General features: G+C 39.9%; 1 protein-coding gene across 2 annotated transcripts in view; it reads left to right on the top strand.

The window, feature by feature from the left end:
* ALG9 (ALG9 alpha-1,2-mannosyltransferase) overlaps positions 1 to 26,646 on the top strand; it is an 89,496-nt gene that overhangs the window by 18,474 nt on the left and 44,376 nt on the right. Inside the window, exons 6-13 of one of the 2 annotated variants that reach the window (XM_035008916.1) lie at positions 206 to 341; positions 4,406 to 4,493; positions 4,671 to 4,776; positions 12,617 to 12,739; positions 15,949 to 16,103; positions 18,668 to 18,797; positions 19,637 to 19,784; positions 21,189 to 21,318. In XM_035008916.1, coding sequence (XP_034864807.1) covers positions 206 to 341; positions 4,406 to 4,493; positions 4,671 to 4,776; positions 12,617 to 12,739; positions 15,949 to 16,103; positions 18,668 to 18,797; positions 19,637 to 19,784; positions 21,189 to 21,318 — 1,016 coding nt within the window. The remainder of the gene's footprint in view (positions 1 to 205; positions 342 to 4,405; positions 4,494 to 4,670; positions 4,777 to 12,616; positions 12,740 to 15,948; positions 16,104 to 18,667; positions 18,798 to 19,636; positions 19,785 to 21,188; positions 21,319 to 26,646) is intronic. The other variant, XM_035008918.1, reaches the window with a different exon arrangement.

The raw sequence follows: 26,646 nt of genomic DNA, 5'->3' as shown, positions 1-26,646 counted from the left end.
AAATAAGAAAAATTAGTGAACTTCATTTTTTTTTTTTTTTTTTTAAGGAGTATCACTTTACTGCACAATTCTAATATATTCCTCAAAATATGTTCCTGGTTATTGACATCGTGCAATGTGGGTAAATTTTTAATAACACCTAATAAACCTCAAACTCTTGTCCCTCCCCCCTCCCTCTGTGTTCCCCATTTCTTTACTCTTGCAGCATTCCTTCCTAGCAGCTTCTGTATGTATACCACGTTGGTAGCCATGACTGGCTGGTATATGGACAAGACTTCCGTTGCTGTGCTTGGAGTAGCCGCTGGGGCTATCTTAGGCTGGCCATTCAGTGCCGCTCTTGGGTAAGGGACTAACACAGTTCATCTTCCTTGTATCCCTGGGCACATAGTAAATCTCCTTGTTCTCTGGTTATGACCTAAAGTTACAGGAATGAATTGGACTTATAGAGATTATGGGAAATGGAAGAATATTTCTCTTGGTGCATATTGTTGATTGATTCTAATAAGAATAGTAACTATTAAGTCTCTGTTGTATGTTAGCTGCTGCTAAACCCCTTAGAAACTTTATTCCTAAAGCCTTACAACAGCTTTGCAGGAGAAATACAATCATTAGTGCTTTATTTTTTTATTTTTTATTTTTTAAATATTTTATTTGAGAGAGAGCGTGCGCATGAGTTGGGGGAGGAGCAGAGGAAGAGGGCCAAGCAGACTCTGCACTGGGCTTGATCCCGGGACCTTGGACCACTACCTGAGCCAAAATCGGGGGTCAGTCGCTTAACTGACTGAGCCATCTGGGTGCCCCAGTCATTAGTGCTTTATAAATGAGAAAATAGGGTCCAAAGGGTAATTTGCTTTTAAGATTATGTTTGCTGGGGCACCCGGGTGGCTCAGTTGGTTAAGCACTGACACTTGATTTGGGCTCAGGTCGTGATTTCAGGGTTGTGAGATCAAGCCCCGCTTTGGATTCTGTGCTCAGCGTAGACTCTGCTTGAGATACTCTCTCCCTTGTCCCTCTCCCTGCTCTCTCTCTCTCTAAATAAATAAAGTCTTAAAAAAAAAAAAATTGTTTGCTTTTGGACCCAGGCCGCCTTGAGCCTGCTGCTGATGTGTTTTCCACACCGCACCACTCTGTGCTGTGCATTTCCCACTCACCAGGCCTGAAACCGGACTTTCCCTGCAGTCTTCAGTTCTTGCCTCAGCAGCTTTTTTCCTCAAGGCTCATAGTATTTCTCACTCCTCTTGTATTCCTTGTTCCCACCACCTCTGCTCTAGTCTGTGCTGCCTTCACTTCTTACCTGCACTGCTAGTAATTTAGAAAAATACCGCACTTTGATGTTAAGGTTATTATAGTACAGTTGACCCTAACAAGGTCAGGGACGCTGACCCCTTGCACTGTTGAAAACCTGAATGTCACTTTTGACTCCCCAGAAACTTTACAAAGCCTATTGTTGACAGAAGCCTTACCGCTAACTTAATTAACGTGTATTTTGTATGTTGCATGTATTATATATTCTTATAATAAAGTAAGCTAGAGAGAAGAAAGTGTTACTATGAAAATAAAGAAGAGAAATATATTTACAGTACTGTACTATATTTATTAAAAAACCCCATATATATGTGGACCCACACAGTTTAAACCCATGTTGTTCAAAAGTCAACTGTAGTAGTATATTTTTATTATAAAAAAAGTTCCAGTTTGTATGAGGTAAAAAGAATTCTTAATTCTCTTTTCCCCTAGTCTAATCTTCAAAAGTGGTCACTAATACTTTTGTACATATCTTTCCAGAAATTGTCCTTACGTGTGTAAATACACACATGTGCATACATACCGTAAATTCTTAGAATAATCCTGTAACTATATATATCTTCTATGTATGTAGACTTAGATCGTTCTTTGTGTGGATTACATAGCATTCTATTATCTGACCATAATTTAGCCATTGCCTTATTGGTAGATACGTAGTTTTCAGTTTTTTGCTATGATGTACAGTGATTCAGTGAACACTTTTGTACATATGTCTATACATTCATGGAAATTTGTGGGGTAAATTTTTAGAAGGAGAGTTAAAGGTATTCTAGAGGATAGGTATTCTAAATTTTCTTAATTGTGTTTTAAAGGCTGTTTTCCCCACCTCCAGTCTTCTATTTTGCATATCATCAAAATATTAAAGATTTTGTGTGAGGCCGTCTTCTATCTTTTCTCCTATCTTTCAACCATCTTGATGATTCTCATATCTTAAATCTGGTCCAGTTGTCTCATATATTCCTGGTTGCCTATTAGATATCTCCTTTTCTATAGCTAAACATTTACAAAACCGAGGTCATTATCTTCTCTCCATATCTGTTCTTTTACCTATGTTTCTAACTCAATAAATGGTACCACCATCTACTCAGTGCTGAACCAGGAACCTCAAAATTTCTGTGACTCTTTTCTCTTTCCTATGTCCTATTTATTGTACCTCCTGAATATCTTGAATCTGACTACTCTTCTTCACCTCTGCTTCTGGGTTACCATATAGTCTCCTAAATGATCTTCCCATCTCTAGGCTTGATCTCTGTAAGTCTGCTCTCCACAATCAAACTGTAGAGTTACCATCCTAAAATGCAAATATGATTATATCACTCCTTGTTTTGTTTTAAACTCTATAATAGCTTCCCCATTTCTCTGTCACAGAGGCTGGTAACCTGTGACCTGTGGGCCCAGTCTAGCTGGTCATCTCTTGTATAGCCCAAGAACTAAGAAGTTGTCACATTATAAAGGGTTGTTAACAACACACACTCACTACTGACAGACACAGACAGAATATGCAACAGAGACCATATATGGCCTGTAAAGCCTAAAATACATACTGTTAGGTCCTTTAAATAAAAAGCTTGCCACCCCCTGCTCTGTAGTGTCCAGATTCTAACATTACCCACAAAGTCCTGATCTTCCCTCCTTTTTACCTCCAACCGTTTTTGTCAGTTCCTCTGTTCCTTTTACTCTGCACCATTGACATTGAACTTTGTGAGTTCTTCAAATACTTCTGGGAGACACGTTTTGATTGGTCTGCCTTTAGCTGAGATAAGGGATTTCAGGATTGCTGTCAGTTCGCAGTTTACCATCATTTATTGAATATTTTGTCTTAGGTGCTGCTGATACTTTGTTAAAGAAGAAAGTTAGGGTTCTTGCTCTTCTGGAGCTTACATTTTAGTAGGAAAAACAGACATTGAACAAGTAACTAAAAGTATGATTACTTACCAAAGGAGAAGTAGAGATGCCATGGAAATATAGCTAGTTGGGCAGAAAAAAATGAAAACACAAATGTTAATGCAAAATTTAGATAATAGAATGTGGAAGTTCATATCACAGAAGAAATACCTTGTGATAGCACATGGCATTGCTAAATAAACGACAGAGATGGTAATGCCATGTGAATTCAGAGGCAGGAGAAATTGGTGCTGCAGAGGTTGTTCTGCAGAGGAGTTGAGAGCAGAGCCTGTAGTGGACATTTGGGTAAGTTCTGTAGAAACAGATTGGTGTGGAGAGGGAATTCCTTGTGACTGGAGCATGGGTAAGGATTCTGACTAGTGTTCTAGATTTGGAGGCCATGGATATGGAGGTGATTGTTCATGCAAGAGAAGGAGTACCTACTGAGAAAATGAGTGTAGAGAAAGAAGGGTAGAAGTTTGCTTCTGGGACCTAGGACCATGGTAGGGCACAAAAAAGACATCTAGAAAGGAGCACTTGGGAAGAGGCCAGGAAAGAACAGGAGCCAGCAAGCCTAAAGAGGAAGGAAGAGATGCTTGTGTCAAGTGCTGCAGAAAGACCAAAGGAGGTGAAGCTCGTGAGGAGTTACTGGGTCTGGCCGAGAGGAGGTTCCAGTTGACCTTACATCCGTCTCACGAACTTGAAGCCAGGCCTTCAGGACAAAGTAGTGAAGGCAACATACATACACCACTTGCTTGAAGAATTTAAGTGAAAGGGAGAAGAGCAAATGGTGCTGGAAGGAAATATATCAGAACTGACATATCAAAGTTTATAATTTTATTAAAATCTTTATAAATCATGGAAGAGATGAGTATTTATTTGGCCGGGTGGGTGTAGGGCCACAGGGCACATTCACTTAAAATTCATATATTTTGAATGTCTGTTACACAGAAATATGTATAAAATGGAGCTCTTTCCATAAGTTCAGTATTAATATTTCTTGTGTATTATGGGGTGCAAAGTACTCTCGTGGGCTCTATGAAGAGAACACTATATTGTTGAGAAGACATCCTCTCCTATATCAGCTTTCTTTCCTCGCTATTAACTGCTAGAGACGTTTTTTTCCCCCTGTTCAGCATGAGGTATGTGTGAATCTGACTTGTTTGAGTCTATATTCTAAGTGTTTAATTCCCTGTTTTGTTTCTCTGTTAAATAGTTTACCCATTGCCTTCGATTTGCTAGTCATGAAACACCGGTGGAAGAGTTTCTTTCATTGGTTTCTGGTGGCCCTAATACTCTTTCTGGTGAGTTTTATTTTTTCTTTGTTTTGTTTTAAAGTTGTAATGAAAGCATGTTGATGTAGGAAAGAGAATATGAGGAATTCATTCTGTTTTTCATTTTGAAGTTTATTCTGTTAGCATTGGGAGAATGTTTCCAGAACAAAACCCTGCAACTGGTATCTATTTTCTGCTCTGTCTTAGGTGCCTGTGGTGGTCATTGACAGCTACTACTATGGGAAGCTGGTTGTTGCACCACTGAACATCGTCTTGTACAATGTCTTTACTCCTCATGGACCTGATCTTTATGGTAAGGCCTTAGGGAGTCTGGGGAAGAGTAGGAGATAGCTTCATTTGCCGGAGCTTTGAAATTTCAGCTCAGTTGCTTCATTTCCTCAAATACAGCATTTCTTTGCTGGTAATCTTAATTAAAAGTAAATGACATTTGCATATAGCACAGTGATGGTAAGTAGCCAGTAAATATTTCTTCTTGATTAATGTGATTCCTTCCTTTCAAGATTTATTTGAGAGAGAGAGCGCACAGATGAGTGTGGGGAGGGGCAGGAGAGGGAGAGAAAAACCTCAGCAGACTTCTCGCTGAGCGCAGAGCCCAATGCGGGGCTTGATCTCAAGACCCTGAGATCATGACCTGAGCTGAAACTGAGAGTTGGACGCTTAACCGACTGAGCCACCCAGGCGCCCTTTGATTAATGTGATTTCTGTTAGTCTTGCTGTCATTCTCAGCATGCCATGGCTCTTGATGCTACTTTTTTAAATTAAAAGTTACTTTTTTCTGTTCTCATTAGAAAACCAATATGACAACAGAAATAGGAAAATAGAAACACTCACAATTCTATTATCTCCAGATGGCTGTTGTTAAGAGCTTGGAGTATATTCTTCCAGAGGTTTTCTGGACATGGACACATTTGGTATTACTTGTTCTTTTTAAAATTTGCATTCGGTATCAGGCATTAGGAGAGAAAGTTTGGAAAATGTGTAGACAAAGCAGAGCAAATGGTAGAGTCAGCATGAGAGGGGGGTAGTTTGGCCAGTTTAGGGTTGAGAGGAAAAAAGTGGGATGCCTTTAGTCTGGGGAAGGCATTCTCCTCCTCCCCCCGCCCCCCCAACGCCTTATCCTCAGCTAGCCCTGAGCCTGTTTTATTTGGCCCCCTGGGGCATTTGAGTTAGTGACAGTTATAGAGGGATGACCTAGAGATCTTCCTGGTCAGATCTGCCATTTTATGAGACTGTTTTTTCATTAAAATAAGTGTAGTTTCTTTTGCATTAATTTTCTGAAGGTCTTGAAGCATTTTGTGTTTGTGATCATCTTGGGGCTCTACTGTGAAGCAGGTTGATAAGACGTCTATGTCTTATCAGTTTAAGCCATGCCCATCACTTTTCTTTGCTACTTTGCCAACAGAACCAACAGATTGGATGAGGAGATTTAAAGTAAGCATATGAGTGAGATTTAACTGGGCCTGTTGGGATTTGTGGAATATTGTCATTTTAGAGGGCAGTAGGTAATAGGTCAAAATCATGTTTTGTTCAGTGACTTGAATTCACAAACTGCCTTGTTTAGAGAATAATTGCTAAGTGAAGGAATTTTAGTTCTTTTTAAAGTTTAAGTAATCTCTATACTCCACATGGGGGTCCACCTCACAACCCCAACATCAGGAGTCACACACTCCTCTGACTGAGTCAGCCAGGAGCTCCCTAAGTGAAGGAATTTTAAAAGATGTTATATACAACTAATGAATCATTGAACATTACATCAAAAACTAATGATGTACTATATTTTGGTTAACTGAACATAATAAAAAAGAAACAAAAGACCCCTTTAGGACTGACTCCAAGATCCCCAAGGATGTGAGAAAAAGCTGCAATTTTAAGCTTTTGCCTCTAGATGTCTCCCTTTAGCTAGAGAGAGTTTATAGGTTTTTAATTGCCCGTTGTTTTAGTTGCCTTGTAAAATTTTTTTTAGTTCTACAAGTCAATAGCAGGAAGACTCCCCTCTTAGACCCAGATTGCACATTAGAAATTGATTTACTGGAATCTATTGGAAACATAATATCCATTATATATGGGTGAATAAATTACGTTAATTTCAATTTAATTTTGGGAAACTGGCATTACCTTTTAAACAGGTTATTACATAATGATGTTTTGATTGCTTATTTATAAAACTTTGATACTATATGAAAGCAGTTGCTGAGATAGATAAGGCTTATAAATCTAGTAATTTACAGGTTGGCCAGGAGAGTAGAAAAGAAAGAATAAATTCTTGTTTATGTTTCTGGTTTAACAGCGGCTGGGTGGGGGATCTTTGTTTTGGGATCCAGCAGAGAAGTGGCCAGTCTTTCCTTGGATGTTGGCATCTGCCATTCATTTTGGCCAGTGCTTGCCTGGGAGGAGTGCCCGGAGCTCTGTTCTGCCTGCTTTGATGAACCTGGGGTGACTTCAGTGCAGATTTTGCTATTTTGAATGTACAGGAACTGATCACTTTCCTAGTGATGGAAAAAGCTCTGTTGGAACAGAATGCATTGTCTTACTGGGCGTCAACAGGACTGATGCAGTGCTATAGTCAGTCAGACTTGAGGGGGTTGTTCCTTGATGGTAGAATTTTTGTGCTTTTAGATCATCTTTGAATTTGACAATTTTGGGGTGGGGTTGATTTCCATTCTTTTAAAGAGTAATTAACTCCTTCTGCAGAGAAGATACTTCTTCCATCTTAGAAGTAAGTGTTCTTTGTGTATTCTAGGTCCTCCAATAAAGATTTGTCATGATGAATAGATGGGTGAACAAATTTGGGAGTACCCATCAGATTATATTATGCCTTGATCACTCTTCTGTCCTGCAGCTATTTTGGTTAGACCTGTTGTGGTGTGTAGATTGGGATTTTTTGGATACCAAATAAAAATAATAGAGGTAAAAGTACTTTTTAAAAAAATTTTATTTTTTAATTAACATAATGTACTACTTGTTTCAGAGGTACAGGTCTGTGATTCATCAGTTGTACGTAATTCACAGCGCTCACCATAGCACATGGTAAAAGTACTTTTTAAAGCAGAGTATTTTATGATTGTCAGCTAACTTATAATGGGTGAGTCCATTCAGTAAATACCAAAGACTGACTTTTTAATAAATGCTTTGATGACGATGTCAAACAGTGAGACAGCGTATCTTTTGTCATGGAAACTCCAGCTCTTTAACTTTGCCTCCATGTTTGGCACTAATTAGCATTATTTTGACTATTTTGTAACTTTCCTGCTCCAAGTGCTTCATTAGCTATGGTAGGCAGGTTTTTTATCTGAAAATTACAAATGCCTTGTGTTGGTAGTTTCTGCCTTCACGTCTTAGTGCTGTTTCTTATATATAAGCCTGTAATACTTCTTGAACAGATAGATAACTGGATTTCAGCTAAAGAAACATTGAATAAATTGCTTTTGAGTATCTGTGTCCTGATAGAATTTGCTGTGAAATAAGGCTGCAGTGACAGCAATAGATAATTATAGTCCAGTGTATTATGTGCTACAGTAGAAAGATGGGGAATCCTAGGAGCAAGTCCATCTGGTGGTAGCAAGAAGACTTCTTAGAGGTGGTGGTCCTTGAGCTGAGCCTGGAAGGAAGAGTAAAATTTTAGTGAGTAGATGCTAAAAGAGTGTATTTCAGACAACTACGATGTCCATTGTAGGTACTGTTGAGACAAAAAAAAAGATTGAACATTGGATTCTTTTTTTAAAAAGTTAAAGTAGTTTTACAGTGTTAGCTGATTTTAGGTAGAAACTGCACAGGCATGAGCAAGATAAATTCAATCTCTCCATTGTGATTATAATATAAATATTTACTCTGTTGTTCCTGGTTTTCAAAGGGACCATTCAATACTTTCTTGGCCAGAGAGCATTTATTAATGACACAGTCCAGACCTGAGCTGACTCTTTGGAAGCCAGGAGAAAGAAAAGGAGTACATTTTCACAACTATTAATTACAATAGTTTCTGTTTAAAAAAAAATGCCTGTTATATACTAAAAATTTTACACAGCTGTCTTCTTCCCCTCACAAAAACTCTGTGAGATCGGCGTTATTTATTCTTACTTGCAGTTGTGGAAACCAAGGTGGGGATGGTGAGGGACTTACACATAATTAATAAGTGGCAGAAGTGGGATAAGAGCCCAGAGCTGTCTGACTCCAAAGCCTGTGTTCTTTCCTACTAGAGCAACCTCAGCAAAACCCTGGAGTTTGGCAATTGAGACTGTACAGGAGAATAAGCTTGCAGAAACAGAGCATGAGTTGGAGATAGTAGAAGATAAGATTTGATCTAAAGAAGGGGCAGGAAGTACCTGTACCTTTGAAGGTCCCATGCACTTAGGTTTGGAGGATGCTCAGGAGCCTCTGGAGAGCTTCAGTGGCACGATGCCATGCAACTGGCAGGCTCTCTTTCAAATGGGAGGAGCATTGTGCCACCCTTGTCAAAGAAAGAAGGAATATTTGGACGAGGTAAAGAATACTTGCATTTAGGAAATTTAGTGTAGACATAAAATTGCAAAGTCGTAGGCAAAACATCCCTTTGGTGTCAAAGATCAAGAAGTGAAATTTCGTGTTGCAAGAAAGAAAGTGACTGGTCATGGCACTGATTTTGCTCTTACCCTTGTAACATTTCAAGTTTCGTAGATGTTGAGGTTGATAAGTATTTTTGTGTGGTGAGTGAAGAATGTGCTCTCTGAGGAGGAGTACACAGGCCTGGGGAAGGCGTGGGAGGACAGGTATGAGAAATGCTCTTCCCTCAGAAATGACATTGAATCTGCTCAAGGATGCCACTTCGCAGCTTAGGACACGATCCCTGCCTGTTTCTCTGTGTGTTTTTTTTTTTTTTTAAAGATTTTATTTATTTATTTGACAGAGAGAGAGATAGCGAGAGCAGGAACACAAGCAGGGGGAGTGGGAGAGCGAGAAGCAGGCCTCCCGCCGAACAGGAAGCCCGACGTGGGACTCGATCCCAGGACCCTGGGATCACGACCTGAGCCGAAGGCAGACGCTTAACGACTGAGCCACCCAGGCGCCCTGTTTCTGTGTTTTTATCCACCTCTGTCAGATTGCTGCACAGGACATTTCGGAAGGCAAACGTGAATGGCCCTTATTAAAAGGCTCAAAGTTTTCCATTCTTGCTGTAGCAGAGAATGCAACCCCAGTGAGTCTCTTGAGAGTTGACTGTCAGCCAGAGCTGTTCTAGAGCTTTCATTCTTTTGCTAATCGTTTTTGGTGAACCTTGGTGTCTTTTTGCTCTTGGTGTTGCAAATTTGACATTTATAAGAGGATTTACTATAATTTCGTTCTTGGCAGTGCTTTAAAATTATAGGTCTATAAAATGGTTTCCTTTCATTCAGTCTGGGGAACAGTAAACATTATCCCTTCTTCTAACCTCTTTGAAGGTTCCCTTTAGCTCATTTGAATGGAAGGAATTGAAGCACTTTCCCTAAAGAGGGAGATGGGTGAGTCATTCCCCGCAGACACCCTGCTTCCAGCTTTCTTTCACTGCACACTTTGCCCCAGTTAAATGCGTAGCTTGTCATCCTGACGCATTTTTTTCTGCATAGTTCAGCTTTGATACTTTCCGAGAAATAGCATCAAGTATCTCCCTGGAAAGAGATAAAAGTTTTTCCTCTTTTCTCTTTTAAGGCAGGTGTCTCATCAAGTAGGGGAGGACACTGGCTGCAGAATTCACTATTTTTGTCCCTTTTTGCCCTTGTTTTTAAGACTGTTGCCTCTTGAACCTTCCCCACTCTTGGCTTATCCTCCAATTTTTACCCAGTTCTTCCAGGAAGTAACAGTCGATTATGAAATGTTCATAGCCTAACTGTGAACCTGATCTATGAATTCCTAACAGATAAACATAGTTGAGTTTACCAACTTAATACTTTTGATTCAGAATCTCAGAGTACAGTATACATAGGTAAAAAGATAGCCCTAGTAGGAGGGTATAATAAGTTGTGGTAGAGACAAATATTTGCTGGAAATAAAGTGCTTCTCTGAAAAAACAATATGTATTTGTAAGGATCAAAGAGAAAGAGGCTTTTTTTTTCCTCTTGATGCTTATTAGCATCTGTAAAAGATGATGTGAAAGGTGACATTTCTCCTAGTCATTCTGGTTTTTCTTCTCGGGCTCAGATTTCCAAAATTTGTTTAGGAAAAAGGCAGGTCAAAGTTGATATTGCTGCCACCACATTGGTGGTCAGGAGATGATAAAAAAAACTACCTTTCTTGGGGCACCTGCGTGGCTCAGTTAAGTGTTCGACTCTTGATCTCGGCTCAGTCTTGATCTCAGGGTTGTGAGATCGAGCCCTGCGTCAGGTTTCTTGCTGGGCGTGGAGCCTACTTAAAAAAAAAACCACAAAACTACCTTTCTGGAAACTGGATTCCTAAAAGACTCAACTTAGGAAATGTGTTGTTAAATACTAATTAAAATCCGGAGAAGATATGTATTTCTGTATGAAAATCTTCAGTTTTCTGAAGCCAAAAGGTGATTTGTAAAGAATACTGGGTATAAATATGTCTCTAATGAACTTGGCCTGGGACAGGACCTCTGTTCATGGTCCCCATCACTGTGCTTAGACAGAAAGGAGTGAGCTTTCCCAAAAGGTGACACACAGTTGAAGTTGAGTCTTTCCTTAGGGTACCCCCTCCCTCTTCTCCCCTAAATGTTTCTAACATTACGGGTTTGGTTTCTAATCTTACTTTGCTGTGCAAGCTGCAAAATGTCAGGCTTTTCTGACTATTTCTCTGCCTTCTGATTACCCTTTTAAGCAATGCTGATTGCAGGAAATTGCTGTGGTGCAAGGCGGGTGTCAACACAGTGATTAAAACCCGCGTGTGTCATTCACTGCCTGATTGAAGTAATCACACGGGAAAGAGCAGATGAAAAACCTGCTAAATGTGCAGAGGAGGGCTGGTTCTCATCATTTGGGCTTAAGGATTTCGCGTTAAAGAATCAAAACTTGCGTGAATAAGGCTTGTGTTTTCAGTCATTTTGTTTCATTCTGAGTCCTCAAAACTTCTAAGCAGGATCTGGGTCTGTGAACATTATTTCCCTAAGGAAAACAACTTACTGCTTTTTACCAAATGCAGGGTTCCCTGTATACATGACTATAGAACAGTGGTTAAGCATATCAAAGGGAAAGATCCTAGAATGTGATTGGGTCAGACAAGTGAGAATAAAACGGGGAAAGGCCTGAATAGCTCAGTCCTGCAAGACTTGCCCCCCTTCCCCCTGCCACACACACTCCAGAGACCAATCCCAAGTCCACAGATGGTCACTCCTGACCCATCACCTGTAGATGGGAAGTTCCAACAGCCTCCTCTTGGGGTTCAGTTAATTTGCTAGAGTGGCTCAGAGAACTTAGAGAAAAATTTACCTAAATTTACCAGCGTATTAGGGAGGATATTATAAAGGATACAAGTGAATAGCCAGATGGAAGAAATGCATAGGGCAAGCTTTGTGGCCTGGAGCTCAGAACTCCTGCTCCTTCCAGGAGTACCACACTCCTCGCAGTTCTGTGTGTTCATCAACCCGGAGTTCTCTGAAGCCTGTCCTTTTGGGTTTGTATGGAGGCTTCATTACATAGGCAGATTGGTGAAATCATTGGCCATTGGTGATTGAACTCTATTGCCAGCCCCTCTCTCCTTGGAGGTCATCAAGGTGGAACTGAAAATTCTAACCCCTCAGTCCCATGGTTGGTTTCCCTGGCCATCAGTCCCCATCCTTAGGCTACCTTGGGGCTTTCCCCAAATCTCATAATTAACAGAAGACACCCTTATCACTCTTATCGATTAGGAAATTCCAAGGGTTTTAGAAGCTCTTTGCCAGGAATGGGGATGAAGACCAAATATAAATTGCTTATTATAAATCCAGTATCACCACCAAGCTATTTAAATTATTTGGTTGTTCTGGAGAAGTGACCAATCCTATTCTCTTCCCATCTTCGGCTCTTATGCTTTCCCTGGGTGGCTGAGCTTCAGGAACTGAGTTCCCCTTGTGGACTCAGTAACTTGAGACATCGGACTATTGACATTACTTGAACAAAGAACATTTTGAGTCAAGCATTGTAAAGGTGTTGAAGGCATCCACTAATGATTTCTTATCTGTTTGTTTCCCTCAGGTACGGAACCCTGGTATTTCTATTTGATTAATGGATTTCTTAATTTTAATGTAGCCTTTGCTTTGGCTCTCCTGGTCTTACCACTGACTTCTCTCATGGAATACCTATTGCAGAGATTTCATGGTGAGTAGTGTAAGGGATGATAGGTTTTGGGGGGAGGAAAGAGCAAGTAACAATGTATACCAAGAAGTGAAATGATTCTCCTACTTCTGTTCTCCATTTTTTCCCTATGGAAATGGTTGGCTTAGTGAATTTTCAATCTGTATTTGTAAATTTATGTGAAGATTTGGCTAATAATTGCAAGTTAAACTGACAAAAGTAGGAACTTTATATCCTTTCAAGTGAGGAAATCATTATAGCATACAGAACCACCCAGGGAGGCAAAAATGGTTAACCGAATCTCAGGAGATCAGCGTATTTGAGTCTTGTGTTTTTTAAAGAAGTGCATGTTAACATGGAAGATGGCTTAAGATAATAAGTAATAGAGGTAAACGTTCTTAGGGGAATTACTTCAACCAAAAATTTGAAAACTAAACCATACAGGGATTTCCCTCAAATTTGATACTGAAGTGAGAGAAGCTTTGGACTTCCTAAGAAACATTATGCTTCTCTTTGTTCCGTTTTGCTTCTGTGTTTGCCTTACCGTGGAAGGTTTGGTTTGTCAGTTATTTTGCTTGCTTTGACTCTAGCGCACGGCCAGTGTTTTCTCAAGTTGTCACGGAGTTGGGTATCCAGTGCTCATGTTTCTTTTATGGAAGACAGATTTGAGCAGAAATTCATATGAGCTTTGGAAAGAGATTCAATTTCAGACTTTTCAGTCTGATTTGGATGCCATATGATCTCTCCATCCCACCCCTCATTCTGCTCTTCTACTATTAATGGTTTATAAAGAGTGCACTGTGTTATACTATTCGAATATGAAAGCAGTTTTCAGTCACTTTTGTTTTAACATGACCATAATGCCATTGTCCTAACAAAATCAACAGTAATTCCTTAATATCTAATACCCAGTTGGTATTCAGGTTTCCTACATTGTCTGAAAAACAGCTTTTTATAGTTAGGTTTTTTTTTAAAGAGGATCTAAAAGGGGTCATATACTGAATTTGGTGTTAAGTTTCTTAAGCTTTTTATGAGGTTCCCCCCCCCTTCTTTTTTCCTCCTGAAGATTTCTAAAGAAATCAGGTCATTCATCTTGCAAAGTGTCCCACATTTGGATTCAGCTGTTTGTCACCTGGAGGTGTTAACTTATTTCTCCATTCCTTGTATTTCCTAAGGATCACTTTATCTTTTTTGAAAAGTAACTTTTTTTTTTTAAAGATTTTTTTTTTTTAAAGATTTTATTTATTTATTAGAGAGAGAATGAGAGAGAGCACATGAGAGGGGGGAGGGTCAGAGGGAGAAGCAGACTCCCTGCTGAGCAGGGAGCCCGATGTGGGACTCGATCCAGGGACTCCAGGATCATGACCTGAGCCGAAGGCAGTCGCTTAACCAACTGAGCCACCCAGGTGCCCCTAAAGATTTTATTTATTTATTTGAGACAGAGAGAATGACAGAGAGAGAGCACATGAGAGGGGGGAGGGTCAGAGGGAGAAGCAGGCTCCCTGCCGAGCAGGGAGCCTGATGCGGGACTCGATCCAGGGACTCCAGGATCATGACCTGAGCTGAAGGCAGTCGCTTAACCAACTGAGCCACCCAGGCGCCCGAAAAGTAACTTTTTTTAAACTATAAAAATAATTTATGCTTGTGGAGAATTTGGAAATGCTTGTGATGTAAGTATAAAAACAGCATATTAAGCTGTTCTCTACAGTATGAATCCAATTTTGGTTTAAAATGTAATTTACACACATGTCCACCTAGTAAGAAAATGAATGCTGTTTTTTCTTTATACTTTCCGTGTATTTTATAATAGAAAAAATACTCTTAAAGGAAAAAAACAGAAATATAAAGAATCAGGAAAGAAATTGCCTGTTATTCCATCAAGTAGTACAACTGTAGTTCTGATTTTGTACATTTTATGGAGGACATTCAGAATTTTAGGTCATATTTTATTTTTTTAATGTTTAAATATTTAGTAATCTCTACCCTTAATGTGAGACTTTAACTCACGACCCCCAAGATCAGGAGTCCCATGCTCTTCTGACTGAGCCAGCCAGGTGCCCCAGGCCATATTTTAAAATGTATTTGTTTAAAAAAAATGTATTTGTTAGCCTTTTAAGATGCAGAAGAGAAAAAGATTTCATTTTCTTATAATTTAGAAAACTCCAACCTAAAAAACTTCCTGGGAAGGTATAAATCCTAAATTATAGCCTAAAATCTCATGGTAAAATCTTAGAGTAGAAAGTTTAAAGGATAAGCTTGGTATTTCAGTTCCAGAATTTTCACCCCTGAGGAGTTTCTACAAAAATCCAGATAATTTAGGAATACCAAGATGGATCTTGGTGGCAATCCAGAGTTTTTCCTCTAAACTTGCTCATTGTAGACATAATGAACACCAGGGGGCGCTGTCTATCTACCCTTGCCAGTGATTTCTAGGCACTGCTGATTATGACTAATAGAAGCACAGTAGGGGGTGCCTTCCTGGCGGGTTGCAGGTTTATCACTTAGTGTTCATGTACCTAACCTTGGGAACTTTCCAGCAGGTGCTTGGGTCTTAGCGTTCATTAAATTCCTTTAATTCCTTAACATGCTTCAAGTATATTTGGGTTCCAATTTTGGGATTCAGAGTGGCTGGCTATTGTAAAAGAAGAGAGAAAACATCATCAGTGAACTTCCTTTAAGAGTGTTTTTATATTTGCTTTGAAACAAACTCTTTTGTGGCTTGACGAAAGCCAGTGATGGGTTTGAGAATCCAGCTTTTTCTTTCCTTTGATCTATAGCTATTTGAACAGACTGATTGGTATATAAGAAAGGAGATTAATGTATTAAACAGAACATGGGAATTAAAACCCAAGAAAGGAGTTTATGTTATGCTTTTGGTTAATCTCAGGAACCTTCAATCTTAGTGGCAGGACTCACTGGGGAGTGAAGACTTTTTTCTTCAGTGTAGAAATTATTAAGCTCTGTTACCCATTTGCTTGACTTTCATTTGTGTTCTAGCCAAATCCAGTATTGTGCCTCCTGTTAGATATTGGCTCTCTTGGGGGATGTCAGGAGTATACACCTCTTTCTACTTAACCCCTTTACTGCATCAGAGAAAGTGTGACTACAAGAGCTGAAACATTTTATGGGGTGCTGTGGGGCGTATTTCTGTTTGAGATCAAGAGAACATTGAAACTAAAAATGTTGTTTCGTTCTAATATGGTGAAAGGTGGATATTTTTCTGTGTCTTACAGTTCAGAATTTAGGCCACCCATATTGGCTTACCTTGGCTCCAATGTATATTTGGTTTATAATTTTCTTCATCCAGCCTCACAAAGAGGAGAGATTTCTTTTCCCTGTATATCCACTTATATGTCTCTGTGGTGCTGTGGCCCTCTCTGCACTTCAGGTGAGTTTCAGGGAAACGCATATCTTCTTCGTTCCATTTCACTTTCTAAATCGGTCAAGAAGCTTAAAGGCAAATTACAGAATGCTTCCCCCAAGATATTTTATCCATGCGTTAAACTTGATACAGATCATATTATTAAAGCTTTATGTATTGATTGCTTGGCTGTTGATCTTACTCTTAAGCTGGTTACATATTTGCACTGTTAATTTGTGTGTTAATTTCTTTCTGTTGCCAACAAGAATCCACTTGATGTTAAAGGAGTTTTATTAAGTCATTGTATAGGCCTACCACAGGATGGTGGCATCACAGCAGAGCTACTGGAATGTTTGCTCTTCAACTCCGAGATCAGATTAAAACTTGCTCAAGTGTTTGGAATAACATCAGGCATTTAGCAATATGGGACACTTTGTAATCCTGTCTTAAAACCTGTCCAGGTCAATTCCTTGTCAGAACTAATCTTGAATATCTTTCTGTCTCTGGCCTCAGAAGCCTCCAGGCTCTTTTTTGACCTCTGCTACCATTTGCAACTGGTGGTAAAGAGTAATTAGGGTGACAGTTTAGAGAGATAATTCACCCGTTTAAGAAGTGTAAAAAATTAAATGGTTCCTAGTATATTCACACATATGTGTAACCAACACCACAGTGAACTTTAGAATATTACCACCTCAAAAGCCCTGTACCCCTTAGCTGTTATCACCACCCCCCTCTTCATATCTCCCCAGCCATAAGCAACTACTAATCTATTTTCTGTCTTTGTAGATTTGCCCATTCTAGGCATTCCATGTAAATGGAGTCCTAAAGTACGTGGTCTTCTGTGACTGGCTTCTTTCATTCAGCATTATGTTTTTAATACTCATCCATGTTAGGATGGTAGTTTAAGAAAAATTTTTAAATTATAAAAGTAATTGAACTTTACTGCACATAATTTTTCATTTACTACTTTTTTTTTTTTTTTTTTTTTTTTAAAGATTTTCTTTCTTTGAGAGAGAGAGAATGAGAGACAGAGAGCAGGAGAGGGAGGGGGGTCAAAGGGAGAAGCAGACTCCCTGCCGAGCAGGGAGCCCGATGCGGGACTCGATCCCGGGACTCCAGGATCATGACCTGAGCCGAAGGCAGACGCTTAACCATCTGAGCCACCCAGGCGCCCCTCATTTACTACTTTTTAAAAAAGATTTATTTGAGAGAGCATGCGCGAGAGTAAGAGCATGTGGGCGTGGGGGGAGGGGAGCAGAGGGAGAGAGAAACCCAAGCAGACTCCTTGCTGAGCGTGGAGCCTGATATGAGGCTCAATTCCATGACTCTGACATCACGACCTGAGCCAAAACCAAGTCAGACACTCAATCAACTGTGCCACCCAGGCACCCCACTTTTACTACTTTATGAATTAGCCCTACTATCCTAACAAAACCACCTTCCTTCCAGCATTTTTACCTATCACATACCAAACTTTATTAGGGTTGTAATCTCAATGTACATATAATTTTACATCCCTTTTAATATAACTACAGTAGATCATTTTCAGGGTTGTCATATCTATACCCATCTTTTGAATAGGAGTATGTTCTAAATTTGGTATAAAAACATTATGTAATGTATGTAATATACTGACTTTGTTACATAGAATGATTAGATACATAATTTTTGGTAGGTTTAGGATGCTTATTTCCGTATTATAAACAATGCTAGGATGAACATCTTTCTTTAGATGTTTGGATTGTTTCCCTAGGACAGATTCCCCCAAATATGAAGGAGTTTAAACACATTTATGGCACTAACAAGTAAATATTTGCAAAATTTTACTTCCCCAAAGTTTAGGTCTAGTCTAAGAAGGAAAAAAGAAATCTAATGGGAACGTGCTCAAAGATTGTAGAATTCATGCATGTATGTATATATAGTAATAATAATCCTCTGGTTTGTAAAGTAGTTTAGCAGATAATTAACCGCATTTTCCTGATGCTCTGTGAGAGGAATTCTTTTTTCTTGTTTGGTCATGAGACATTCTGTTGATACTAAAACTGATGAAAACTTCTCAGCGAGAAAAGTAAAGATGAACACTTGTTACATCAAAATAGAGATACTTCATATATCAAAGCAAACTGCCAAAAAGCACTTTTGTTTATTTAATCTATTTATTAAGAACACTCTTTTTTTTAAGTAGGGTCCACGCCCAACATGGGGCTTGTACTCACAACCCTGAGATCAAGAGTCGCATGCTCCACCGACTGAGCCAGCCAGGCACACCAGCACTTTTGTTTAAATATTAAAAAAAATAAATAAATTATTAGGACCTTAAGCACTAGAGAGGTTTCCAAATATTTTTCCTATGAAGCTGGTGAGAATTCCTCTGGTTGGGCTGACCTGTAGATAGTCCTAACGGAATTTGTTTTCATCTTAGAACTTGGAGCGGGTACCTCACTTAAGTGTTTGCAAATGCTCAGACCCTTAATAGACTCTCTTCTGCTGCTTCTTCCCTCTTGGTGTTGTTATGATGTTTTCTGATTATATTATGTATATTCTGCAAGTTTTTTTTTTTTTTTTTTCAATACAGTTTTCTTTCCTTCTAGAAATGTTACCACTTCGTGTTTCAGCGATACCGCCTGGAGCATTACACGGTGACGTCGAACTGGCTGGCATCAGGAATGCTCGTCCTGTTTGGGCTCTTGTCCTTTTCTCGCTCTGTGGCACTGTTCAAAGGTAGGTGCACAGAGAATGTCTTGCCCCAGACTCACGAGGCACTTCACCTTGGGTTTTGATGGATATGTGATTAACACAGTTCAACTTCAGCTGGGAGGAGGACTGCTGTAAAGAGACCCCGTGGACTTAATATTGTGACAGGAATGTGACTTCTCTTCCTTAAAATGAAAGAGAAGACTGAGAATTCTACAAGGAATTTCTGACTGACTATAAAATTTTTTTTCTGGGCGCCTGGGTGGCTCAGTTGGTTAAGCGACTGCCTGGAGTCCTGGGATCGAGTCCCGCATCAGGCTCCCTGCTCAGCAGGGAGTCTGCTTCTCCCTCTGATCCTCCCCCATCTCATGCTCTCTCTCTCTGTCTCATTCTCTCTCTCAAATAAATAAATAAAATCTTTCCAAAAAAAATTTTTTTTTTCTGTTCTTGGTTTTTTTTGTTGGTGGTGGTTTTTTAAAGGATGCTTTTTCATTTTGAAGGATGAATTAATGAAGAGTTGAACATAGGAAGCAAATTTGGGGCTTAATTCCCATGATTATATTCTTCCTGTAATTATTATTTGGATCCAGAAGATTAAAATGTGCTCAAAGAAAGAAGTTAAAAAGGCAGAAGGGTGTAGAGAAGGGCAAGAAAGCAAATGCTGTTTGGTAGAACAGGGTCTCTGCTGTGATCATCTTGCTCACTGGAGAGACGCTGTGTATCAGTGGGGCAGGCTTCATGTGCTGGGGACCTTCACACTCTTCAGTTACACACGAGTTACAGGGGGACGTTCACGTGCATTATGATTCATTATCAGCCTCTCATCTTACTCATCTTTGGCTTTCACAAACCTCTCTTCCTTCCAGGGTATCACGGGCCCCTTGATTTGTATCCAGAATTTTACCGAATTGCCACGGACCCAACCATCCACACTGTCCCAGAAGGCAGGCCTGTGAATGTCTGTGTAGGAAAGGAATGGTATCGCTTTCCCAGTAGCTTCCTTCTGCCTGATAAGTAAGTTTTCCTTTAATTCCTAGAGTTTTATTTTTTATGTTTATTATTATTTATTTATTTTTAAAATATTTATTTGACAGAGAGGCAGCGAGAGAGGGAGCACAAGCAGGGGGAGAGGGAGAAGCAGGCTTCCCGCCGAGCAGGGAGTCCGATGCGGGGCTCGATCCCAGGACCCTGGGATCATGACCTGAGCCGAAGGCAGATGCTTAACGACTGAGCCATCCAGACGCCCCCTAATTCCCAGAGTTTTAAATCAAGGAGTAAAAACAGCAATTCTATGATAGTGTCTCCTTAATTTTTCTTTCATGTTCGGATTTTCACAAAAAGTTGTTGGATAATTGACCACATCAGAGCTGTGAGATCTGCACTGTGCAACCACAGTGGTGTTCAGTGGACTGGTGGCTGTGTCTGGCCACGCACCCCATGCTCCCTGTAACTGCGGGGACTTCTAAAAACCCCTGGGGCCCCAGGCTCCTGCTAGTGGCTCTTCCTGAGGATTCATATGTAAATTTCAATAATCATCTGATATTAATCCACTTCCAAAAGTGGTCTAGAAACTCTAGCTATAAGAGTGTTTTTAGAGAAGAAATGTTTGTCATCCAATGATAGTGAAAGTTCTTTACCAGCATGTGGACGCTGGGGAAAGCTCTGGTTAAGGTAAGTGTACCACTTGCCTTCATGCTCTCTGTTGGATGATAGCGTAGGCTCAGGAGTTCCTCGTGTTTGCTTGATTCGGACAGGGAAGGTCCTATTTAGGGAAAAGGGAAGTCGGGTTAAGATGAGTCGTGTTGTTCCATTTGGGGATTGGCTTCAGCAGCTTAGCTGGTGGGGGTATCTTGTGCTGAAGGAAGATCCTGTAACGGTCATTAATCATTAAATTAAAATGTAGGGTGGTTTTTTGTTTTTGTTTTTTTTTTTTTTGAAGTATTAACTAATGTTAGCCTCTGCCTTTTACCTTTGCAATAGTTTCACAACTAAAGATACTTGTGAGAATTACTCAGGGACAAAGTACTTCTCCCGTAGTGTGTTCTTGCATTTCACTCTTTTACTACCTGATGAATTTGCTTTAATTTGGTAAGTGCCTCTATCATGTGGTTATTGGTGATAAACTGGGATGCTTCTCTGGTTGTTTGGTGGAAGGACCATTTGGTTGCAAATTTTACTGCTAAGAGTTGGTGGAGTGGGTTGAGAGACCTGTCACTGAAAATTTCTCAACGATGTTGGACTGAATCATGACCTTTGCCTCTATGCCCCCTGGCGGAGGTTTTAGCAGAAATATTTTTTTCTCCAAGCGAGATGTTTTTCACATGAATTTTTTTTTTTTTTTTTGGCTTATTTCAAGTACATTTGGCAATATGGGCCCCCTGTGTTTTTCTTACTCTTCCTTATTTGTGTTTCTGACAGTTGGCAGCTTCAGTTCATTCCATCAGAGTTCAGGGGTCAGTTACCAAAACCTTTTGCGGAGGGACCGCTGGCCACTCGAATTGTTCCTACTGACGTGAATGACCAGAACCTGGAGGAGCCATCCAGATACGTAAGGGCGACAATTTCTTTCACCACTTGAAAGTTCTACCCTAAAATCTGTTGGCATACACGTTGGAGCTTTGATTAAATGGGAATTTCTTAGAAAGTGATTTCTTTAGGGTAAGAGATGTAACAGCTTTTGTTGAGAAAGAATAGTAGCACTTTTAGAATTTCCTTTTATTTTCTGTGAAACACATAGTTCAATGTATTTTCTGAGCCGGTCTCGAAATTTTCTTATGTGGAATTCGAATCATTTTGAAACACATTCTGAAACTCTTATTCCCTGGCTCATTAAAATATTTGGTGGGGAACTTTCAAGTTCTCAGTAGACCTTTGACCTAATTATCAGTGTATTCTGGTTTTAGCAAATGGACGTCAGTGAGTGAAGGCTGTTTTCCTGGTGAGCGCACGGTGCAGTCTCTGTCAGGGTCATGCTTTTTCACCCACTCATTTTTATGTACTCCAGGATCCCATGTGGTTTTTTTCCAGTTCCTTTGAAAGATGACACTTGCGCCATTTGATATTTGTAAAATCTTTGTAGAAAAGGTGAACACAATAAAGATAACGTTCCTGGTTCCCGGAGACAGGAGAAGAGTATTCTGTAGAATTATTAGAAAGCACTTTTTTTTGGCAACCTGTCTTTTAAAGAAACATTTGATCGTTTAGATGTCAAACACATTTTGGGTAGGTTTTCCCATATACTTCCTATATGAAATGACCGGGACTCGTGGTATTGTGAAGGGCTCCTGCAGCCGCACATGGCCTTTTGTCTCCCAGGTGGAGACCCTTGGGCTGATGAGGGAGAGTCTTACTGTGGGAGTTTAAGCTATAAGCTATGGAAATGGCCGTTGTCAGGTACATATTTGGCCTGGCCCCCCGAGAAGGTAAGATCTGTATTCCATCAAGGGGTTATATCAGAGTTTTTTTTCCTAACTTAAGCGTCTGATTCCTGGAGCGTTGAAAATACCCCAGGATGGGGTAAAGTGTTTTTGGTCATTTTTGTTTTAGCTGCAGATACTCTCCTGACAGCAGGCCTTGATGGGGATCACCATGAGGACATGGAGAGTCAGAAGGTTGGGCACGTGCGCTATAATGGAAGCGGGGGAGGCACAGGTTCAGAGTGATGTTTAAGAAGGAGGATGGACTTTGGAGTCAAGTAGGCCTGAGTTCAAATCCCACTTCTCTTGCTTACTTTGGTGACCTTGGGCAAATTAGTTAACTTCTCTATTTAATTTGTTTCTATCTGTAAAATGGAATAATGGCACCCATTTGGAAGATTATAATGAGCTTAGATATTCTGTCTTATTTAGCATAGTGTGTGGTACATAGATTTTCCCACAAATGTTCTTAATCTGATAATGGTATATCAGAGGGATTGGAGGTAAAGGAACCCTTAAGAGGATTTATAATCTGCCTGAATCTCTCTCTCCTTCCTTCCTTTTCTTGTTTTCCATCCTGATTTTTGTCCACCCACACCCATCATTGCCTTTTCCATCCCAGTGACTTTGCTTATCTTGGTGACTGGGCCTAGACTACCTTGGCCTCCCTCCATCTGCCATCAAAACTCTTTTCCTGTCTGTAGCCTTTCCCACCTACTTAAGCCCGTAGTGAGCTGTGCTCCTTTAAATGCCTGAAATACTTTACCGCTCATTTGGCCATTCATTTTTGTCTTACGTTATTTACGTATTTCTGATATATATGTCCTGTGTCTCCTCATCAGCCTGTGAATGCTGTGGAGAGAATGCCTGCACCCCGTTTCTTCTGTGTTCACTGTAGCATCTGGGATAGTGCTGTGTGTCTGGTAGTTAGCCTGCATGTGCTTTCTGAGTGGGGAAATGAATGTTCCTCATCATTCGCACAGTGATCTTGAGAGAAAGCTGGCTATAAAATCTTACAGTGGCCTTTTGCACATTTCTCAGGCTTTGGTCACTGGTTGTCTTTGGTTAGATCATATTCCCATATTCTCTGCTACCAGACACTGTTAAATTTAGTTCAGTGTCTCTGTTAGCTTTACCCAAAAGCAAAGATTTTTCGGAATACCTGTAAGAGTCACCAAAATGCTGATTCAAAACAAAGTCTGATGTATCTGAGTGTGTAGTGTCCACCGTTGTGCTCGTCCACCTTCCTGTGTTTGAGAGTTTTCCTGCAAAGCTCTTTCTGACATTTCCTGCCTGGAGGGACAAGTGTCTTCCAAATCCAGGCTGCTCACCTTTCACCCTTTGGAAAGTAAAGGAGACATTTGACAGCTCGCTGTGAATTCGACGTGAATGATGATCAGGGATTCATTTCTTTCAGTCAGTTGGTTTTCTTCTGATGATAAAAACATATAAATTCATTGTATAAAATAATGAAAGCTATCAATAAAAAAGTCATCTATAATCTTATTACCCGAATTTTAAACTATGTTTACCATTTTGGTCTTTTTGTCTTTTACTTGTTTCCCTTGCATATGTGTAGATAGGTATGTTAACAAAAATGTCAATTATTAAAAAAAATTTTAATGTAGTTTTTAAGAAACAGTGCCAGGATTGTGGCTGTGATAATAACTTGGCCTGGTGTGTAGGAGTACATGCTAGACTACATCAGTGCTCGTTCCTCCCGGTATCAGTCCTGGTTCTTTTGAGAAGGCCAAGTCATGATGTTCCCTGTCTTTGCTCAGCATGTGGGATGCACAGTGCTTTTATCAGCCCACTGGCTCTGAGAGACGGGTTTTAGCCAACCTTCGGCTTCAGTGCTCAGTGGTGAGGTCTGTCTCCTTTCTGGTCTGCGTGGAAATGAGGATACATGCAGGACTTCCTTTACTTCACTCTCCTCCTTGACGTCTGAGTCGATCAAGAATTAAGAGTGTTTGTAAATGCTCTGTGGTTTCTACGGCACTGTTGGAACCATTTGCAGAAATATTTTTATTTTGCTCCCTATTCTTTCATTCAGTCTTTCATGAGTAGCTTTTGAACATCTCATTATTGAACGGATGCATGCCAGATTTCCTGCCAAAATCAAGGTATGAATTTAGAAGATACATTCAGTGTCTCCTCTTCATTAATTGACAAATCCAGTTTTTCGTTGGCTATTTCAAGGTGAATGATCTCCTTCTGACTCCAAATCTGATACCTGATGTGGGAGCTACAGAAGTAACAAACACCTGTTCAGGAGGGATCTCAGACTTTTCTCTGATTTTAACTTAATGCGTAAACAGACTTGGAGGAAGCTTGTCCATCTGTTCTCTTTGAAAAAATGGAAGTGTTCATTGATGACTTTTCCCCAAACAGTGATACAGTCAGTTCTGCTCTAACGTGATATAAAGTTGCTAAAAATCATTGTGTGGTAAAAAACCACAAGGCTCCTGTTTCACATTTAGGTCTTTCAACCATTTTGAGTCTATTTTTGTGTGTGATGTAAGGAAATGGTCCAGTTTCATTCTTCTGCATGTGGCTGTCCAATTTTCCCAACACCATTTGTTGAAGAGACCGTCTTTTTTCCATTGGACATTCTTTCTTGCTTTGTCGAAGATTAGTTGACCATAGAGTTGAGGGTCCATTTCTGGGCTCTCCGTTCTGTTCCATTGAAAAACAAAAACAAAAAACCACAAGGCTTATGAGGAAAATGGGATTAGGGACACAGTACTCAAAAACGTTGTCAGTGACACATAAAAGAAGATATGAGCCTATAAAAATGGTCGCACAGTTTCACATACGTTGAGTGGCTGAAAGTACGTAGGTACTAGAGTAATGGGGGAGTTTGCCTTGAAACAGACCTGAAGCCGAGGTGCTGGAAGGCTTATCTGCAGTAGGTCAGAAAGTCCTCCTGCCGGAGCGGTCGGTGTGGCTCCGAGCACGGCGTGTGCTGCAGACACGGCGAGACCACGGAGGGCGCGCGCACGCGCCTGGTGTATTCCTTCTCTGACAACTCAGCCGAGTGCAGTTTGCCTGCTTCACCGCGGGTTTCTCGTGGATTGAATGACACAAGAGCAAAAGCAGAAATTGAATTGCGCTATATCCGTTGTGTGGGAACAAATTTGCATTTTCAAAACAAGTGTTACAACGGAATTGACTGCATATTCAGTCAAAACTTAAGTTTTGACTTAAGTACTTGTTCTTAAGCCCTTGCTTTTCCCATTTAATCAGTGGGAAGAATTATGAATTTGGAAGGGAATTTAAGATACCACAGAGTCTATGATTTCTTCATTTTATGGGTGAAGAAATGGAGGCTCAGAGGGGTTGTAACCTGATAAAGGTTAGTCCTAGTATGAGAAGCTTGGTTTCAGGATTCCCCAATATTCTTTTCACACCTCCTCTTACTTCCAAAGCCACTTATAGTTTATACCATATGGCATATCCCTTGAGTGTATGTGTGTGTGTTCATGGTTAATCATTCTTTGATGTAATAAGGTTGAATAGACAATAGCTGAGCATTAATTTTTAAAGAAGTTACTTTACATTTCTCAGCTCGGATATATATATATAAATGCCAGGTATTTTAAGTGGCAATTGTTGTGTTTGTTTATAGAAATAATTAGGGTCCTCACCCCCTTTCATTCTTTCTGTCCTCTTTATCTTATCCTTCCTCCTCCTCCTTATTAGAAGTCCTTACTGCAGCAGAACATAAGTTGTCCTATAGATAATCCTTGCTAATTGTTATCAGCCTAATATTGAAGTAGAAGAAGGTTCAAATTGCTATAATACGTGCAGTGGAATAAGATTGGAATCGCTAAGAATTTAAGTGAAGGCTGTTCATAATGCTTCTTTAAAATTAATTCTCTGGTATCCATTATGTTGACATTTAGAAAAGTGAACTTTCCATGATCTTTAGTGGTTGAATGACCAGAAATTTTTACCTGTGAGTTCACATTTTTATAGTGCAGTACATTTTTACTCAAGAATGTAGGGTTTCAATTGACAAATACATGTTTAGCAAGTATGGGAGATGAAAAAACTATAAAACAGTCTGTGCCTCTGGGTGACAACTACTTAATGTAAGTGGAGTTTATGTAAAAGAAGAAAAGCCAGAAAAATACTTGAAGTCTTTCCCTATCAGGTGTATTCTCCTAGCCCTCAGTGCTCCTATTAAAAAAAAAAAAAAAAAAAGAGATCATAGAATATTGATGCCTGGTAAAATGATGGCAAGAGCACTGGGCTGGGCGTTAGAAGCACCTGTAATTCCTTTCGGGAACTGAATGAAGTATGTATTTTTTTTCTTAAATGACTTTGTGAGTTTCCAAGGCCATTGAAGTAGTTTTGCATCTGCTTCCAATTTGCTGTGGCTACATCTGAAATCCAGTTGCAATTTCAGGATATCCCATTACCTGTTCTCTTTTTTTTTTTTTTAACATTTTTTTATT

The sequence above is a fragment of the Mirounga leonina genome, unplaced genomic scaffold (assembly GCF_011800145.1).
Source record: "Mirounga leonina isolate KUSES-001 unplaced genomic scaffold, KU_Mleo_1.0 Mir_153, whole genome shotgun sequence".
Lineage (NCBI taxonomy): Eukaryota > Metazoa > Chordata > Mammalia > Carnivora > Phocidae > Mirounga > Mirounga leonina.
This window is presented reverse-complemented; position numbering and strand designations above follow the sequence as displayed.